Source organism: Nymphalis io, chromosome 21, assembly GCF_905147045.1.
Source record: "Nymphalis io chromosome 21, ilAglIoxx1.1, whole genome shotgun sequence".
NCBI lineage: Eukaryota > Metazoa > Arthropoda > Insecta > Lepidoptera > Nymphalidae > Nymphalis > Nymphalis io.
In genome coordinates this window covers 6688567-6710239 of record NC_065908.1, presented here as the reverse complement: position 1 = coordinate 6710239, position 21673 = coordinate 6688567, and the positions used below count along the sequence as shown (strand labels likewise).

Sequence of the window (21673 nt, the reverse complement as noted above, 5' to 3'; positions counted from 1 at the left end):
TTATTGGGTTTTTCTATCAGAAAATTCTCAATAGCAGCCCGGAGTATCCAAGTTGGAAGTGTGTATACTCCAGTACCTCGGAAAGCACGTAAAGCCGTTGGTCCTGCGCCTGAACTCTTTCCGGTAGTGTCGGATTGCCGTCCGATCGGATTACGAGACTTAGGGAATAGAGAGTGCACCTGTGTTTACGCACTATAATATTTCCTGCACAGTTGGTTAATCTCTTTGTCATTGGCCGCCGTGGCTGAAATCGGTCTAGAGGACATTATTATTATTATTAATGTAATTAAAAACAATACTCATAACATGGTTATTTTAATCACTTTTACTTAGCTGTTAATATACTATCGTGAATTTAAAATATAAAAAAATAAGTGTCTGTACACCAGCTACTCTGTGCGAAATCCAATTTCATCGTTGTGTGGCTTGTCTAACTCACCGCTCGTAATATTCTCACGTGGTACAACTTGATGGCAATTAAATTATTGTTTTACCTTCCAATTATTGGAACCAATTAGCTGGAACAATATTGGGCCGTTGTCATACAGAGTTAGGTATTTATTAGTACTTTTATATTGCTTAAAATATTGATATCATAAGGATAGTTTTAGCGGCATTGCGTTTTGTAAGTCCGCCTGGGTAAAACGCTTACGAGTATAATATTTAGTCTGAATTAATTATATTTAGGTACAAGACAAGGAGTCTTAATTCCCGTTGCTAGTTTAAAGGGTGGTTTATTATTTGTTAATGCTTCGACTTCGCTCGATAGATTTTTCCTTTTTTTTATGAGCGTGAAAGATTAATATTTATTAAGAGCTATTTAAGATATTTTTTTTAAAATAATTTTTGCAATATAATGCTTAGTAAATACATATAATAATTATTTTTAATACGTTAAATGTATTTAATAGAATAATATCGACAAAAAAGTATTGGCAGCGGTGGGATTCGAACCCACGCCTCCGAAGAGACTGGTGCCTTAAACCAGCGCCTTAGACCGCTCGGCCACGCTACCCTATATCTACTTTTACGAAAATGTTGACTGATTACTTTTATATTATTATGTCTTAAAATATTTATGTATTTAATCAGTATTAATAATTACAATTGTCTTAAGAATGTTAATTGATATTTTATTGTAACATTTATTTTAAATAAGATTAATTAATGACATAATAATAACACTAAAAATATCAATATTTAATTATTTAAGTAAAGTAAGGCAAAACAAAAGCAACATATTATGCAATCATGCATTTAATAATACAATAGCATTTTGAATATCGACCGAGTCTGCATTTACCTACGAAAGAAAATTAAATAGGTCAATTTCGCGAATATCGCGAATATCGAATATTGTGTAAAAAAGATAGTAATATTGGTTGTGATTGGCTCTCATCGTTCATGAAAAAATGTGATGTTTCTTTTAGTGTAAACTGTTAATTTGTTTAAAAAATTATTAGTTACTTACCTTTTGTTTCTGTATTGGTTTTGTTATTTATTTAAATATTTTTATTTTATTTTTGCTTTGTATATTTTGTAATTGTGTTTGTGAATGGTGTGTTCTCCTGTAATTGGTTGTGCATAGTTAGTTTTAAGTTAATCTAAAAAGTGATTTGAATGTGTGTTATATACAACTGTTGGATATCCAAATAAATAAATAAATTTTATAAAAATAACACACATTGAATTTTATTCGAAATTTAAATTATAATTCTAATTGACTGCCAGCAAAACGCAATATTGCATATTTAGATGTGATAGAGTACATAAATAATAACCAAATTGTTACACTATAGTAAGGCATAACATAACTTACTCGCTTATAAAATAACTAAAATTAATTGGTATTAGAAACAAATATTTGAATTTACTGGAAATCATTTTAATGCGTATCTTGTTAAGTATGAAAATTTTTGAATTTTATATTAAACGTGGAAATTGTTACATATTATAAAAAAAATAATTGAATTATTATTTATTCGATATAAATATAACATTAATGATAAGATCTAATACTTGAAGTATTCATTTTTCATTTTATAATTATTCATTTTGAATAATAATATTTAAATATACTTAGAATTAATAAAAATGGATCAAAAGAAAAATGCATTAAATCATGTATAAAAAAGTCAAAGTGATTAGTAATGATTTTCTGTGCGTTATATTTTTTTTATATTTACTTAATATTTATATTAAAACTTTTGAACGAATGGATATTTGTTTAATTAATTATTGTTCAGTTCATTCTACGTTTAGAATAAAAAGTGGTGATTATTCTTTTAAATAATAGGTACTACAGTGAGGCAATTGTTATTCTCTTTATTCAACTTGTATTAATTTGATTCTTTTGTCATCACTAGTAACGAAGCTTCCAGAAGAAGATGACACGAAAAAAACATACACGATCCTATGTTTATCGATTATAATAATAATCGATTTTATGCTTTTATTATAATTAAACGGAATATGAATTGACTGGAAATAACTCAAAAATCATTGAGGAGAATTATGGACTAAATCAAAAAGTTAGAATGTAATTAAAAAGTCAGCATAAAGTCTAAATATTAAATTTCTTTGAAATGGTATAATTTAAGTTGAACCCGTTTACTTTGATTCAAATTCACATGTACTGTCCACTGAGCCATCTAAACTATACTACTACGAATCGATTGAAAATTTATACTCCTTTACTTATAATGATCATGTTTAATGATCAACTTAGGACATACAATTTTTTCTTTTTTTTCTCGCAATGGAAACCTCCAGAAAGTACCGGGTCCCATTGAGGTGGAACTGGGTTATATGGGATTTTTACCCACTAAAACCCCTACGATGGCCGTCCTCAGCACGGATCGGAGAGGCTACGGGATCGTGTCGATATAACGAATTTGTGGCCTCTCCCGTGCTTTGCTCCGCTCGTGGCTCGGCGGAGCTCTCCTCAGGGGGGCGAAGGTAAACTTAGGGCATACCTATCTCAACAAAGACTAGTCAATTGCACATGGGTACAAGCGTACACATATTGGCAATTAAAATTACTTTAAATTTGTTCTATGCTTTTCTAATAACGGGAATAACAATGCCAGATTTTTAACTCGCTATAATTGTGTTATTTGTTGAATCGTCCATCCATCCGTCCATCAGGAAGCAACAAAGCGAAAGATCCACATAATTTTTAACATAGAAATAGTTTATTGATTATGGATATTATCGAAAGAAACATCTAATTGTGTTGGACAGGTCTGTAGCATTATTATGTACTACTTTACCGGCGTATAAGGGAAGAACGCGTTAGGTATCCTATGTACGATTATGTACTTCAGACAATGTGAATGCAAAATTTAATGATTACAGTATTTGAGACGTGAAAGCGTAATAAACAAAAAAAAACTCATTTATAATATTAATAAGGATTTACCACTACATTATTAATTTATATTAGTTAAATGTAAGTTAAAGGTTTTTATGAAGAATTCTCTAAGTCAATATGGTCGTTTGGGGTAACCGAGCGCAGTGGGTAAGTATGTGCACTGCCCGTATCTCATGATCGGGGCACGGGGGATAGGGTGATTGTTTAGGCCAATCTTAGTTGTTGTAAACGCAAATTAGTTGCTATACATTTCATTGCACTGCATCACCCTCCGTTGGTTAATAATTTGAAAAAAAGTATTTTTCTTGATTTGTAACTTTTTTGTGTTTTGGAAAACAGTCTTGCACGCAAGCTTTATAGCTACCAGTAGGTAAGGTACTTTTTAATTGTCGGCATATTTCTTTAGAAATTTGTAAGCGTAATTTGAGGTTACATTCAGCGCTTGACTCGGAGGCTATCGTTCTGAATTTTGGATTTTGGGGAATAGTATGCGCCGGTAAGTGCACGCACTTGCCCTCGAAGTGATAAAGTACTAATTACATGTGTATATATAGTACTAATAACATACGTATATACCTAATTATGTATTTAACTGAATAATTTTATTTACATCTATTACTTATTTAATTGTTACAGAGTTTTTTATAATGCCTCAAAATGATATAAGGGAAAAACCTGAATTTGCGTCAGTTACGGAGCTATAAAATACAATAGTAAAAACTCTTCTTGAACAAGGGAAAAGCAAACAATCTGCTGCAGCAGCCATTGATATAAGCGAGTCATATCTTCGCAAAGGACTAAAATTAAACGTAGCTGTCGTCTTCCATGGTATGTTCAAATACTTATGTTTATTTTTTGTTAAATCCACCATCCATTCACTTACCCCTAGTGCGTCTCCTTACCCCAGCAGTACGCACACTTACTTGTAATACGGGTCAGTGTACGAATTCTGACTGTCAATGATTTGTCTATGATTGACTCTAAGCCAGTGTACTTGGTGATTCTGTTTTCATTCCAAATTAAAGTCTAATAAACTCTCTATTCGAAATAATACTTTTATTTTCTTAACCCCACTGTTCAAATGCTTAATGAGGCTTCAAAGGTAAAAGCGCGCACACTTGGCCCCAACGACTCTATAGTTCACGAAAATACGTATATATATACGTATATATATATAGAGATCAAGGCATCGAACTCATGGGATAGCAAAACTCATAAGAAGTGCACGTTATTCCACAATACACGTATCAAATGTGTGTTTATTATTTTACACTTTCAGAACACAATAGAGTACAAGTGCGAGTCATTTGATCTAATAAAATACGACGAGACGATATAAATTCGGCAAATTGTGTATTATCTGAAACTGAAATTTATTCATGATTGTGTGGAATGTACGGAATATCGCATTCATAGTCTAATCAATTCTTTACTACCATTTGATTTTTTAATTTATACCTTTTTACTTTCTCCATCATCATATGAGCCGGAAGACGTCCACTGATAGACAAAGGCCTCCTCCAAGAATTCCACGATGGCCGGTCTTGCGCTAATCGCATCCAACGGCTTCCGATCTTTACAATATCGTTGGTCTACCTTGTAGAGGGCCTGCCCACGTTGCGTATTCTGGTTCGGGGTGGTCATTTTTTTTACTTTATTTGAAAAAAAAAATGTATGTAATAATATATAATATGCAAGATATCACTTTGAAGGCCATGGATGTTATTTGGAAAGCCTTTCTTTTGGTGGACATACATGTGGTATATATTTTTGTCGACACATACAGTATTCCTCAGAATGCCTTCCATGGGCAGAGAACGGGACGAATATAAACACAAATTAATCACATGAAAATTCAGTGCATGCCTGGGCTTGAACCTGCAACCGTCAGTAAAGTTTTACGTGCTCTAAGTTATATTAATTGTATTTAAACGACAATGTTGCTTAAATACAATTAATATAACTTAGATTCCTACCCAGACATGCCGGCACAACACAAGTCAATAATAAAATACAATACATATCCTTATCGCTATATCTTATTCTAGAACGAAAGAAAACTTTACGTGGCACATTAAACTAGACGACTTCACTGCATCTTAGATATATGTACATTGTATATATTTCGAGAGCCGAGATGGCCCAGTGGTTAGAACGCGTGAATCTTAACCGATGATCGTGGGTTCAAACCCGGGCAAGCACCACTGAATTTTCATGTGCTTAATTTGTGATTATAATTCATCTCGTGCTTGACGGTGAAGGAAAACATCGTGAGGAAACCTGCATGTGTCTAATTTCATTGAAATTATGTGTATTCTACCAACCCGCATTAGAGTATTTAAAAAAAAAACTATGTGTTATAAAATTAAAATAACTATGACGTTAATATATTTCTCGATTCGAATAAAAGCGTATTACATTTGACAGTAGATGAAAAAATAAATAAAAGGAAGGTTACTATATAATATATTCATCAGATATTTTGCCGCTAAACAGCAATACTTAGTGTTGTTGCGTTACGGTTTGAAAGGTGAGTAAGCCAGTGTAATTATATACACAAGAGACATAACATCTCAGTTCCCAAGGTTGGTGGCGCATTGGTGATGTAAGGAAGGGTCATTATTTCTTACATCGCTAATGTCTATGGGCGGTGGTGACCACTTAACATCAGGTGTCCCATTTGCTTGTCTGCCTATAACATAAAAAAACTAGAATATAATGCAAAGGACCGCCTTTGCATTCTATTTAGATAAGGTTGTTTTATATAACGACCACGGAAGTAAAAAAAACTACATTTTGCGGCATCCGCCATTTTGGATTTAGATAATCTTGCATTTTTACGAAAATCAACGAATCGGTGAAATTACACTTCAATCAGACACCGGGAAGTGTCAAATTTAACTTGCAAGGGTGCCGCGGGATCGCTTACGCTTACTACGCCCTGAATCAATAAAATATATCTAATTTAACGTTACCTTTAAACAAGATTTGCCGAAATTGCTTGGGTCTGCGGATGAATACCAACTACCCACAGATTATTATCAGTAAATCAAATAAAACCGTATTTACTTTTGACAATGTAACAGACATAAATCGGTAATATGATTTTGTTCAGAGCGTAATTGTTAAAAGTGTTATACTTACTCAATTTTCAAAATTCGAAGGTTAAATCATTAATGTTGAAATTTTTGTATATTATTGAAACATTACAACAGACCACTAAAAAGTAATAACTTGAAACACAAATTATTATCAGTTATAATAATATAATAATTATTATGTTGGTCATAAAAGAAATAACATTACTAAAAACTAACTTAAATTTTAATTTTGTTAGACCAGAAAACATAGTGTATATCAATAATTTTATATTTATATCAATAGTTTTATTATGTACTGTTTGTTGAAATACATAGGCAGTACCAAGAAACATTCTAAAGAGGCTAAGGGCTTGTATAATCAAAGAAGGGATCTTTAGAAGGTTAATCGCTCTCATAAATCAAGTATAAAAAATCATGGGTTTGCAAAATTACAGATAGCAAAACAAAATATTGTCTATGTTTTATGGTTGTCTAGACGGAAATAACTGTTACTCTTAAAAGACGCATAGTATTATAAACAATAACATTACTTATATGCATAGCATTAAGCACGACACTATCTGGGTTTAAGCGATAAATAAAAAAAGTAGCTAATTTAGACCAGAGAACATAAACAGTATACAACAAATGACTGAGAAAATGACTGGAAAATAAAAAATTAAAATTAAAGGTTTTTTTGTCTAAAAATCATCTAATTAGAGAGATTCAGTTAATTACGATGGAAAGTGTGACAATTTTTTTTTATATAATAGGAAGGCGGACGAGCATATGGGCCACCTGATGGTAAGTGGTCACCAAACGGCCTTAGACATTGGCATTGTAAGAAATGTCAACCATCGCTTACATAGCCAATGCGCCACCAACCTTGGGAACTAAGATTTTATGTCCCTTGTGCCTGTAATTACACTGGCTCACTTACCCTTCAAACCGGAACAGAACAATAACAAGTACTGCTGTTTTGCGGTAGAATATCTGATGAGTGGGTGTTACCTACCCAGAGCTTTTACAAAGCCCTACCACCAGTAGCTTAGTATTTGAGGTTTCTCTGGCCGTTCTGATATCTGTAATCTTTTATTTATACAAATACTTCTAATATCGTGAAAAGAACGGAGAAAGGATTAAAGTAAATTATCAATTAATTTATTATAGATTTTTTATTGTGTTATCTTGTAGTCTCAACAGGCGTGTTGTCCGTGTCTTTTTTGTATTTTTCTATCACTTACAGTAACAGCCTGTGAATGTCCCACTACTGGGCTAAAGCCTCCTCTACCTTTTCGAGGAAAAGTTTTGGAACTCATTCCTTTATAGTTTGGTATTTTATCTGCCTATATATGGCATATTATGTTTTACCATTTTTAGGCAGCTTCACCACCAACGTTTTTGTTATGTCGTCTCTATTATGGATCGTTTTAATTTTATAGTCCAGAATAGAGGTAAATTCTAAGGTTATAGTTCAGAATATCCTTGGTAGTCGCCATTTGTGCCCTTTTCACCAGTTTTCCCGCCGCGACGTCACTGTCGTCGGTTTATTATACGAAGTTCTTCGTGAGATGCGTTATTACAACTACTGCATGCGAAACGCTGTCGTACAATTGTAACTTTTTGTTGCACATTTTTAGGAAGTTTGGAACGCGTCTACCACGAAAATATCCGAAAAATATAGTAAGCTAATTCTCAAAATTATTAAATATCGTTTAACCGCTTACCGTAAAAAATTAGAAGTCCGTTGTTTAACTTACAGCTTATACTTTTGCGTGTGTACGTTTTAGATAAACAAGTAAAATAAACTATCTTGTTTGATATACAAGTAATTCTCTGTTGTATTCGTGTCTTTATATAAAAAAAAACCAATAACATACAAAAGTTAGTAGAAAATATATGGCCTGACTGATTGGGAAATTTAAACTCTATTTTAAAATTCATAAGAGTTATTTTAAAAAAAAATACTACATTAAAATTCTTTACAAAATGTGTTGGTGAACTGTGATTTATTTCACACCTTTGGGATTATTATTGTTCCTGTATTCAACTTTTTTTTTGTATGAATTTCCAAGAAGAGATGTCAGTTCTCTTTGAGGGCTTTTCAAAGGATTTGATAAATATTCCACAATATAATGATAATAAATATTCCTTGAAACCGTTTCATTTTCCGGGATTAAAAATAAACTTAATGTTAACTTAGGATGAAAGTATGTTGAAATTCATTAATCATCGTTGATTTTATGTGATGCAAACAGACCCACAATATATACTGATATTAAAAGAAAAAATTAGAAAATATATATTATGATTAATCTTCTTAATATATAGTCAATATGTACACAGCTTCGTTATACTATATAACTATTATTTTCTGACTATCCTTGTTTTCATCACTTTAAATATAAAAAGTCCATAAATCATTTCTGTACATGTATATCTGAGAAATTAAATTTTGTTGACTACCAAATCATTTTTGATAAAAATTTTTATTATTAAATGGTGTAATACCACCTTACCACTTCAAAGATAAAAGGATAAATAAATTTATATATAAAAGAATATATATATTCAACTTGGCATAACATTAATATATTAAAAATAAGAACTAAAAATAAGTTAAAATGCGTGCCTATATAACAAAACAGGCAGGTTTCCAGAAGCTACCGTTCACCCATTAATCGCTGTAAAATGGACGCATTTTCGAAATAGGCCTTTATGTTGATACTATTTCCATCTGGTCTGTATCTCTGACATGTATTCCTTAAACTGCAGATATCGGGTTATACGGCTATCAAAAACATGGCGAAGTTCGGCTGTTTCAGGTACAGACAATTAGGTGAACTAGAAAGTAAACTGAGGTAAGAAGGTGTTGATCTGTCCGGAATTCCACCATGAGGTAATTTTTTAATTTAAGTGAATATGACATAGTACATAAGTCTTTATTCCAGCCTCCATAAACAAACCCCCAAAATTAGTTTTGTTAAAAATAATATATAAGTATAATAAATAATATTGGATATTGCTTGATTGAATAAATTATAATATAACTCTGCAAATTCGTTGTTCCGCTATCTAAAAATTATTTCTATTGTTTTTCTCTGCTACTAATGAAGCTGCTGTGCTGCAATGTAATTTGTTGCAAAATTGTTGCTATTGTTGTAAATCGTAAATTTATTAAATCAGAAAATGACTCTTGCCGACTTAATTTAAGTCAAATTAATTCTGATTGCATGTTATATATATATCATATATATAAAAAACAAGACGAATAACATTATAATGTCCTCCAGACCGATTTCGGCCACGGCGGCGAATCTCAAGACAGATTAGCCAACTACGCAGGAGATATTATATTGCACAAGTGTGTGCGCAAACACAGGTGTACTCTCTATTCCCTAACTCTCATAATCCGATGGTACGGCAATCCAACATGACTAAAAAAAAGTTGAGGCGCGGGACCAACGGCTTTACGCGCTTACTGAGCCACGGGAGTGTACACACTTGCAACTTCCAGACTCCGGGCTGCTACGGAGAATTTTCTGATAGAAAAATCCAATAAATTTTTATTGGTCCGACCTGGAAATTGAATCCAAGACCTCCGGGTCTGCGGCCTTACATCAAGCCACTAAACCAACGAGGCAGTTAAATAAGACGAATATCACAGTAGAAATTGTTATATTATATTATGTACATAGCTAGAGTTTTTTCAATCAGAGTTAAAAGTTACGTCATATAAAACATACGAATTTATTTATAAACTTGAAAACTCTTTTAAAAAATTAACAACTGTTGATCCATTAGCAAACTGGACTATGTTTGAAACACAAAGCGTAATTTGTTTGTAGTTGCGTATTCTCTAAAATCACCGTGATGTGGTCAAAACTAATGTGGTGTACGTAAATATATATGCATATAAATATGCATAAAAATTCCTAGAACAATAATTTCTTGTATAAAATCAATTCATAGTATTTTTTATAATTAGGATTTCGTAGGCGTTTTTCTAAAGCCTAGAGCCAAGGGCCGACTTGCTCGCATTTGTCTTCTAAAATATTAAGCAATTTCTGGAAAGGGAATTAAGCCGTAAACCTATCATCAGGATTCCGTTAAGCCGTTTTAATAAAATACTAACAGATAGGGTCTATATCGCAGCCGTTCTTACGCCAACTAGTGACCAATTTAGTGATTCCAAAAGTAGTACAATATTTTTTCCATTGAGCACATGTTACTAGAAAAAGGTTACAGTTAATTCATTTTATTTGCTTATGTTATTATTACAATATTAGGAATAAAAGATAATCTGCTTTAAATTTGAATAAACCTTTGGGTTGGTATTTTTCAAAGTTGTCTCAAAAGTCTTATAAAATCTTGAACCACATCTTAAGATATTCAAGGTCAAAGGCCCCAAAAATCAGTTCTTCATAAACATCTTGCCTTAAATGATATTTGTATTTATTATAAAAGTTGGATTAAGATGTTGACAACTATTAGCTTAATATCTTTCATTCCGAAGTTGAGCCTTATTTTTATCTAAATTGTGTGGATTATTTGACATTTTCGAAAATTCATTAACAGTTGCCATAGAACCTTATAGTTATTCATAGATAACTTGGGTGAACAAATAACGGATTTACCAGGGAATTTAATTAATAAATGAATCAGCGTTAAATTTTAAAAAAGAGTTTAAATAGTGTAATATTGAATATTGGATCAGAGACGTGGTCGCTCACAAGAGGCCTCATAAGAAGACTCAAGGTTACTCAAAGGGCAATGGAGAGGGCTATGCTCAGAGTTTCTCTACGAGATCGAATCAGAAATGATGAAATGCGTAGGCGAACCAAAGTAACCGACATAGCTCGAAGAATTGCTAAATTGAAGTGGCAGTGGGCTGGGCACATTGCTCGCAGAACCGACGGCCGCTGGGGCAGAAAGGTTCTCGAGTGGCGACCACGAACCCCTACAAGGTGGACCGACGACTTAGAATGAGTCGCGGGAAGCCGTTGGATGCGGGCAGCGCAAGATCGGCCAACGTGGAAATCCTTGGGGGAGGCCTTTGTCTAGCAGTGGACGTCTTTCGGCTGATATGATGATGATGAATATTGAATTTTACTTTGGTCGTGAATAAATTATTTATTACGTCTTATAATCCTTTACTTATATTTTAGGCTTTAATTCCGTCCGTTGATGAAAAGTTAATTCTATATCCTTGACTGAATTGCATGTTGATGTTGGTAGGTTGTCCTTCAGTGTGACTACTAGCATATTTACTCTAATGTCGTTTACTCACTCTTGTGTTGATACCATTTGCATGTAGTTTGCATATCTAACACGTATTTAGATACCTTAATTTTTTTATTAAGAGTTATTGTTCAAATTGTTGTTCAAGAGTTATTGTTCACTCCGTGATCCTACTAGGAGTATTTTTATTTCTGAACGTTGATGAGCAGATAGTTGTGTGTAATTACATATTTTCTAAAATAACATGATCGACTAGTTCAAGCGTAAGAAAATATATTGTCTCACTTTTTTTTTAATCTTTGATCTTCCATTTTAGTATGGCCTCAAAGTAGTGTGTGGACAAATATAGGTACAGTTTGAGTAGATATGGTTGTGAAAACTTGTTATTGTCAAGCTGGTATATATTTGAGAACTATGGCCGAAACATTTTACTAAAAGCACTAAACTGATAACAAAATCTTATTTTCTTCTGCTTCTGAATCTCCCAATTAGTCCATCTTCTTGTAAATCCGGCTTGGAGCGCCAGAAACACGTGTACACGATATATATAACTCTATTGTAATGTTGGACACAATAAATAAAATATGGGACATAAAATCTTAGTTCCCAAGGTTGGTGGCGCATTGGCTATAAGCGATGGTTGACATTTCTTACAATGCCAATGTCTAAGGGCGTTTGGTGACCACATACCATCAGGTGGCCCATATGCTCGTCCACCTTCCTATTCTATAAAAAAAAGAAAATTAAACGTTAACGAGTTTAAAAAACTCGATTTAAAAGAACAACATAAAACCTAAACGTACAGGAGGCACTCCAGACACCCTCCATAAATTAAAAAAAAACTGTTTCATGATATTATAAAAGCAAAGACAATACTGACCCCTACCATAGTTACACAGGGCTTTAATATGTTGGTCTATATTAATTTTTTTTAATTTATACATATTAAGATCATAGATAACCAAATGGGACAATAGTTATTTTTTATCTCTGCCCATGGGCATCGGCACTGCCTGAGCTTAAAACCACCTCTTACAATGTCCCACGTACGGTAAGTCCCTTTTTCTTGTAATTAAATTCACAGGCTCACTCAAGCTTTCAACCGGAACAGCATTACAAAGTATTGATATTTGACAGTATAAATTATTGATAACTAAAGTGGGGTAGTACCTACACATATGGGTGTGCACAAAGACCTACCATCGGTAGAAATAGCCTATAATAAATATGCAAACAAAGTACGCTAAAAATGTTAACTACTTTTTATGAGCTATTTCAAAACAAAGTTAATAGAAATATAGCAACAACCGACTAAATAACATTTAATGAAAGCCAAGCTCACAGATACAAGAAAAGTCCATTACATTTTTACAATCATTTCATCATTCATCATCATTATACTGACGTCTGTGCAAGACTTACACTGCTAATCATTGAAGATATTAATTTAAATTACCCTCTAATATCTTTGTAATTACGTTTGAAATGCTTTGAAAGATGAGTCAATAAGAAACAGTTCGCGAAAAATATCGACGGCGGATGGAAAAGTCTAATAGGAAGTCTTCATATTTCGTCTACGTATAAAGACAAACAACGATCCACTCACGTGTAAAATCACGCACACAAAGTAAAACTTGCAATCCCTGGCCCAGACGGGATGGCGAGCCAGTTAGAAAGAGACAGTTGAGTAATACTACACGTTAGAAGAGGACATACTAGTGATATTGACCTTGCGTGTCGTGACGTCAGTCACGACCTAGCTGCAGCTTCAATCCCTTACGGACTAGTGTGCGTGAACCAGACCCTGAAATGAAGTAGTGTGCATTGAGTTCCGTTTGCGCGAACATTAAACTCGACGTTAACTTTAGATGTGTGCTGTGCGTGTTTATGGCGTAGTGTGTATACAGCATGCAACAGGCGAGGTTTGTATGTGTTGTGACATTGATTTCCCGTATAGGAGCAACAGGCGCTACTTTGTTTTGTGTTTTTATGTATGCATGCAATTTGTATTCATTATAATACCTCTGATAGTTTGAAAAATTATAATGCATACTAAAACAGCAATTGTATTGAAGTTATTACAATTTTACTTTGTTTTTGTTTTAAATATATCTCAAAAGTTTCAGATATCCATTCTTAATTAATACTGAAAGTGGCCCAATTGATTTAAAGGTTTAATTTTTAAAATAAAATATCAAATATTTTGTGACATTATAATTCGATAAAAAATGTTATTTACAAAATGCCCTATACTAATACAGAATGCTTATAATAATGTTTACACCAGAAACAGTAACTTCGATAAGATATTTAAAAAACGTTACAATCTAATCAAAAAATGAAACGCCAATGTTTTTTTTACCTACATATTTTTTAAAGGTTATATCTATATATATTCTAAGTAATTTTATTCACATTATTTCTAATTGCTTACAATTTTTCATTTATTTATCACATTTCCTTGTAAGCCATCACATACTATACGATATAAATTTTACTTGATTTTTTAAACTCTATTTTAAACTATAAAACAGGTTAAAACTTTCAAAGTAAGGAAGAATTCAATATCGATTTAATTAAGATATATGTGATGTAATTAACTCGAGAAAAACTTTATACATGGATAGTATATTTTATAATAATGACACTATTCGTATTTCACATGTATAAATTTATGGTAAATTAACTTATATTAAATCCACACTTATTCAAAGGGTAACCTAGAGAATACATCCAGTATAAGTGGCGGGATCAGACAGGATGCAGAAGACGGAGAACCGGAAGCCTTGATGAATCTAGGGAGAATCCTAGTACATAATAATTCTCATACATGACCAAGACCGCGAAATATATCAGTTAAAACATATTATATTCATAATTTTTGGAATAAAAATTGCATTCCAAGCTCGTAAATGAAAGTCTAAAAATCGACATTACTAACAGTTATGTTATCAACGCCATCTAGTAGCACAGACCAGCAACTTTATAGAGTTGACTGTTATGCCATTAGTTTTCACTAAACTATGATTTATATTATAAGGTTAATTATATTTAAAAGCACCTATATTAAGCATTTATTTGCATATAAGTATACGTTATTGCATCTAATTTATGGCATACTACTTTTACGAAGTCTCAATAAAAATTATGCTTTTAACTTAATTATAATTATTAAACATTTTTAAGTTACGTCCAGACTTGTTTTATCCCCGTATAGTTTGAGCATTAAAATAACTAAATATTTAAGCACCTTTGTATGACATCAAATGAAATAGCTATAGTCAACTTAATGACTAAGTTAAAAGCTTTATTCACTAATTATAAAACTGTTTGTATACAAAGGCTTTAATACATATAAATAATTGAAATATTGCTTGATAAAAACAAAGCTCTATGAAAATTTTTCTAACCCATTCTTAATTTTATTTGTCCGGATTGATTAATTGGGCCGAGATGGCCCAGTGGTTAGAACAAGTTAATTTTATACGAAGATTTCGAGTTCAATCTCGATATAGCGTATCTGTATTTTCGGATGAAAATCTGCCATATATCCAACAGCCCTTATTTAAGCAGTTTGATGGAACGGGCTCCTAAACTTCTGAAATAGAGAGGAAGCTGTAACCTGGCAGAGGGACACACACATGCTGTTACTTTTTTTTTATGAACTCAATAAAATATAATTAAACCTTACAAAATACAAAGTAAACATTTTCAACTAAAAATCATCGAGTTCGTTTTCAAAATGAAATATTTATAAATATCAAATTAATTTTGTTTTCATGCTAGCAAGGCAGATGCTGTTCTCTTAATCTAACTAAAACCTTAATCTAATTAATAAACTTTACTTACAAAAATCGCTCAATAGAATATTAACTATATAAGCATGCGTTTTGCATGCAATTTCAAGCATGTATTGTTTATTTTTATTAAAAAACAATTAACCATATTATAGTATTCAAAAATACTTCCAATGATAAAAAAATTGGAAGAGGCATTATAAATTCTACTCCAATATCATAATAACAAACAACTGTAATTTTAACCCTTGTCACACTACACTATCTGCCCAAAGTTGTTTTCGACCCACAAAAGAGAAAACAATTTTTAAACTGATAACTACAAATTATTATTACAGGAATGGTTTAAGGTATGTATTGAATAACATATATACAAACAATTTTAAAAAAATGGTGCCAAAAAATAGTTTTGGCCATATGTTAAGTCAGGTTACTGTATTGAATAAAATGATTCGTTTTGTTGACGGATAGTAGAATTGACAAATTTACGTATTTCTTTTTATTCAAACATTATTATCATCTTCGCTCATTCTACTATCCGTTATCACGCTGTCTGGCGCGTAAACAATAAGCTTATGGCCACTTCGAAGTGACGCCTCGTTGACATTTGAACTATTCGTAAGCAAAATAAACTGTTTCTATACTAAATGGGTTATACGCTGAAAAGCTATTCGAGTTAATTGCTTGTAAATAATTAACATCTCTAATACATAGCGAAACTTCAACCCAAATCCATGATTGAATAATTATTTAATGTGAGAATTTCTTGAAATTTATCAGAACGATCAGGAGCAGGCTTCGCATCTGACGAGACCAACTTCATCGCAGTTCATGCATTTGAGAGCGACGAATTCAGCTGTGAAATGGTTCCTGTGTAGGCTCTTCTTGGATCCATTGCAGATCCGACACGGTAGAAGACGGAAACCACCGCAGATTTGACAAGTGTTGCACGCATCTGGACTCTGAAAAGAAATTTATAGAAATGAGTATTTATTTGAAATCAGTTTTCTCCTGTGGATTCGCTCACGTGCCACGTGGAAAGAGGTAGGTGTGAGAAAACAAAAAGTATGTCGTTTCTTGGGATTCAAGCTTGCTTCATACCAAATTTTATCAAAATTGGCGTGAACAGGTATGAAAGCGTAACTGACAGACGGAGTTACTTCGCGTATTTATAATATTAGTATAGACACAGCACAGCGAAAATTCAAGAGAACTTCTAACAAAATTACACGCGTCAAGATTTTATTATAATCTATTCTATACATATAATAAAAATGTAACTGATCGCTGTATGTACAAGAAGATATTTGAGTAAAACTATTATCGAGGTCTTTATCAACGCGATAGAACCCAAAACAATGATTGTTAGATTTTTTGTCTGTTTGTCTGTGCGTTTGTGCGCTAATCTTACAAACAGCATAACGTATTACAAGTCTGATCTTAGTTATTTCTTCAAGTTATATGTGAATGAAACCGGGGACACAGCTAGCGTATAATATATAATACCTTTAGTATTAGGTACACATATTATTTTAATTATAGTTAGTTACAGCGCGCCTGTGAAACATAACAGGCCGCACAAAATTTATAACTTAAGTACGTAAGTGCCTTGTTCGAAATAACAAATTTAGTATGAATAATTTCACAATCTGACTCTAGAATAATCCTAACTAATATTTTGAATGTGAACGTAAGTTTATTTATTTCTTTGTTACGCTTTCACATCTAAACTAATCAACCGATCATCATGATATATTGTTAGAGAAACAGAAAAGGATATAAGATTAGAAGAACTGGTGCCTCAGGCTCGAAACCCCGCCTCTTAAATATAAGGAAAAAAACTTATTATAATTATGGTTAATTTGAGTAGAGATGTTAATTAAATATATTCTTCAAGTTTCTTTAGAAAAGGAATAAAAAAATAACAAAAAATGGGCAACGATTATAGCGGAATGAGAGGCGATTATGAATCATCTGGCACAGAACGAACAGCTTTACTTGCTTTAATTAATACACGCCAAGATTTTTTTGGAGTGACCCGGAATTGTCTACAAAACCCTTAGGTTCAGTTGTACAAGCTAGCTACTAGACTAAAAGGCAGTTTCTTATGCTATAACTCTTACTATACGAAAACTTAATACAGTTTGAATTACAAAAGTTTGTTTCATTCAACTACAGTGAGAACAAGAGTTGAAAACTACAGTTCTCTTTTATAAATGTTCAAAAGGTTGACGTGTGTTTCTGAGAGATTTCTTTGCAACAGTTTTTGAATATATTGTTTCATTTCGAATACATCATCACCAGTATTTTATCGCGAGTAGGAAGTATTATTATTATTTTTATTGCTTTTATTAAACAAAGCTTGACTTAAAAGAAAAAGAAACACAAAGTATAACCGCCTTTCTTATAAACTCTGATTTCGCTCTTTCTGACGTTATTCATTTGTCATTCAAAAGAAGAAGACTGCATTGCTTAAATAATTACCCGCTGAGCAACGTTTATCAGTCTGGCCGTAAATGCTTAACAAAAAATTTATGTAATTATATCTATGAATATATTATAAAAATGAAAAATTGTTTCTTGCTTAACGCGTATAAGCGTTAAACTCTACCAGACTCAGATTATAGCAGATCTAATAAACGGATTTAAATATAAATATATTTGCGTTACAGCCCAATATTAAATAAAGGTACTACTTTTATTTATTATGTATAGGTAGACTTTATAACATCCCGCAAACACCGGGTAAGGAAATAGAAAATGGATCCTTACCGTCATTTATTATGACAATGCTTAGTGTTGTGGTATTCCAGTGTGAACAAATGTGTTCATCGCAGTTAGAGCCTCTCGACCTCTTTGATAGTCTCTGGTAGTGATTCGCAATATAAATAATGACTAATTTCCAATAATCAACATAATTTGTCAGCGTTTTCTACCGCAATCGACTTTTGCGACATTGCGTCTTTGATCTTTGTTTTTTATTTGGTCACATTTGGCCTACGTTTTCAATTTTTTTTTATATTAAGAAATCCTTGCAAATAGATATTGTATATTTTTTAAAAATAAACAGCATAATGATGGGTTTTTATACGTAGATTGACCAGTAGAATCTTGGCAATATTACCCTAATGTTGTAACACTAAAATGTCAACTCGATTTTCTATTATAGAGCTGTTTTACATTGTCAAATGATTGATTGTTCTAATTACAGATTGACGCCTTTTGTTATAAGAAAATTAATTAATTGAAAATTGTAGTTTTGATTGTTTAAGTAATAATCTGAACCTGATTTGTAATAAATTGCTTGTAAAATATTTAGCAATAATTAAGTAAATACTTTTCAGAATTATAAAGCATAAAAGGTTTTATTTTTGGTTATAAAAACAAGCACTCAAAATTCAATTACCGGCTTAAAAACATTTACTTGCATTGAATTTCTCAAGCTAAATATTTTGCAAGTATGCTGATGAAACTGAGAAGAATTTACACATCTTGCGTCACACTCACCACGCCTTGTTAACATCGCCTCTTAGAGTGATGAATCGATCAATTATAAGAGCCAGAAAAATATATTTTTTATTTATTATTGGTAATTTAATTTAAAAACAAACGTACTTTAAGCAATTTTATGTTGCTAAGTTATAATGTATATAAATGAACGTTTCCATTTCTTTTTGAGATTAATGTACTTCGATACCGTTTGACAGATCACCGTGGAAGTTGGAACATATATGTATTATTTAATGGAAAAGTTTTTAAAGTAATCACTTTGTTGTAACTTGCCGCTAGTGTCGCTGACACCAACTGATCATGAAGATGGTGAGCGACTATTGCTATAGAATAAATCTACACAGACATTGTCCACGTTTGCCGGTTTCGCTAATATTTTATATTATTGCGGGCTTACTTGTTTTGCTTAGCGACTGTTTAGTTAAACAGTGTTCTCGTTCTTTCTTTCTTTTGACAGTCGAAAGAAGAAGACAGTAACAGCCTGTGAAAGTCTCACTGCTGGGCTAAGGTCTCCTCTTTCTTTTTGAGAAGGTTTAGAGCTTATGTTTTCCTTTTTGATGATGTTTTCCTTCACCGTCAAGCACTGAGATGAATTATAATCACAAATGAAGCACATGAAAATTCAGTGGTTCTTGTCCGGGTTCGAACCCACGTTCATCGGTTAAGTTTCACGCGTTCTTACCACTGGGCCATATCGGCCAATAAGAAGACACATGTTTAAATAATCACCCGCTAAAAAACTTTCATAAGTAATTCCATGATTTATAACAGTTCAAAATCAAATGATAAGAGGTCTCAATAGATAACACAAGAGTGTTTTAACTAAAGAGATAAAATAGAATAGAATAGAATATAATGAATAGAAAGCCGTTTTATTGTACAAACGAGTACAATGAAAAATATAATATGTACTTTATAATAAGTACTTTTCAATTTCTATATCAATGTTGCGATAAAAGGAGTATATATAAAAATAATAAAATTTGAGCAACAACCCATAAGTTTTGTCATTTATTCAAACGCTTATTAATATGTAAATCAATGTATAAATCTCAAGAAGTACCTTGTATGGTTTCAACATTTTCCTCAAATCCCCGCACTCGTTCAGTTTTTCAACCGTCTCAGCGTCCTGAAACAAAATATGTTAGCATTTAAAAAAATATTACAGCAGAACAAGCGAACAGAACATGCACTAAAACATTGAATATATTATATGCATATAATGAAAATTCAATTCTAACTTATATAAAATAAAGCAACAATTTCAACATAAACTAATAATAAAATAATAATACTTTTATTTTCGTCGTAGCCTTGATAAATTTAAAACAATTAACAGCTTAATAAGAAAGATGATTTCTTCATCGCTTTAAATATTTAAATCATATTATTTCTTTATGATATGGCCTTGTTAGGAGCAAGCGATATCTGTGTAGGCACCCTCATATCCTCATGAGATATTCTACCGCCAAGCAGCAATACTCAGTGTTGTAATGTTCTGGTGTGAAGGGTGAGTGAGCTAGTGTAACTACAGGCACAAGGGCCATAACGTTTTGCTTTCCAAGGTCGGTAGCGCCTTGACGTTATAAGAAATAGTTAATATTTTTACATCTATGGGCAGCGATGTCCACTACTTGAAATAAAAAAATACAAAATCGATTGAATATTTGATAGTACTTAATTTACTGAAAATTATGTTAAAAAAGTTATATATAGGTCATTTGCTTTTAGCGATTGATATTTTTGAAACATGTTTCTATTGGATTACTAATTAATGTGATTAATTGCTTTATAGAAACGCGCTTATGATATATGTTTTAACAACAAATATATAGTTAGCCGTGATTGCCCAATGGTTAGACCAGTTTAATTTTGAAACGTTCTAAACCAGGCGCTGTTGAATTTTTTTATGCTTAATTGATATTAATTCTTCATTTTGAGTTCGTTGGTGAAGAAAATCATCGCGTCATAGTCTAAAATGAAAACCTGCCAGATGTGTATCCGCCAGGCGTCATTAAGCCAACGTAGCGAAATAAGCTCTAAGCGTCAAAAAGAGAGGATGCTTTAGCTCATCAGTAGGGCAGTTAATACTTTGCCGCAGCTTCTCCCGTGTTTAGAGGAAGCGCAGATATTCAGTACCCTATGTGCTTTTCTGCACCAATGACAACGTCTATGTAAAAATGTCATAAAGATCGATTGTTTAGTTGGACATAAAAGCGTAACAAATAAGCGAACTAACTCTCTTTTGCATTTATAATATAAGTAATAATATTCTTAGGGTTATAAATGACTTTATTTACTTAACTCTTATTTAACAACTTACCTAAGCATAGCCTTTAAGTGAAGTAGAATCTCTTAGCTTTGTTATAATGTAAATAAACTTTTCCGTCAAAGTTTTTAATATATTAGTCTCAGAGTGAACTTTTTAAGAATTCAACGATTTTAAAGTATATAACCATTTAATTACTTTTTTTTGGATATAAGTTTTTTAATAGTTTAGTTGATTCAACGTTCGCTTCGGTTTTAACAAATCGTTCACATGACAATCAAAATAAGCTACCGAAATTTATATTCATTTCATAAGAAATACCGTTTTATTTTAAATAAATTATGTAATTTAATTGTATATTAATTAGTTGATAATAGACAATATTTTTAAGAAATCTATTTCC

At 32.1% G+C, this 21673-nt stretch overlaps 1 protein-coding gene and 1 non-coding gene across 2 annotated transcripts in view; both read right to left on the bottom strand.

Moving 5' to 3' along the window:
• Positions 1–933: 933 nt before the first annotated feature.
• Trnal-aag (transfer RNA leucine (anticodon AAG)) lies at positions 934–1015 on the bottom strand. Its single transcript has one exon. It is a non-coding gene; the product is annotated as a tRNA-Leu (tRNA).
• Positions 1016–13965: 12950 nt separating this feature from the next.
• Positions 13966–21673, bottom strand: part of LOC126776788 (glutaredoxin domain-containing cysteine-rich protein CG31559-like) — a 95485-nt gene continuing 87777 nt past the window's right edge. Inside the window, exons 4-5 of the mRNA XM_050499550.1 lie at positions 20065–20130; positions 13966–16453 (exon numbers count right to left, since the gene is read on the bottom strand). Coding sequence (XP_050355507.1) covers positions 16277–16453; positions 20065–20130 — 243 coding nt within the window. The 3' untranslated portion in view covers positions 13966–16276. The remainder of the gene's footprint in view (positions 16454–20064; positions 20131–21673) is intronic.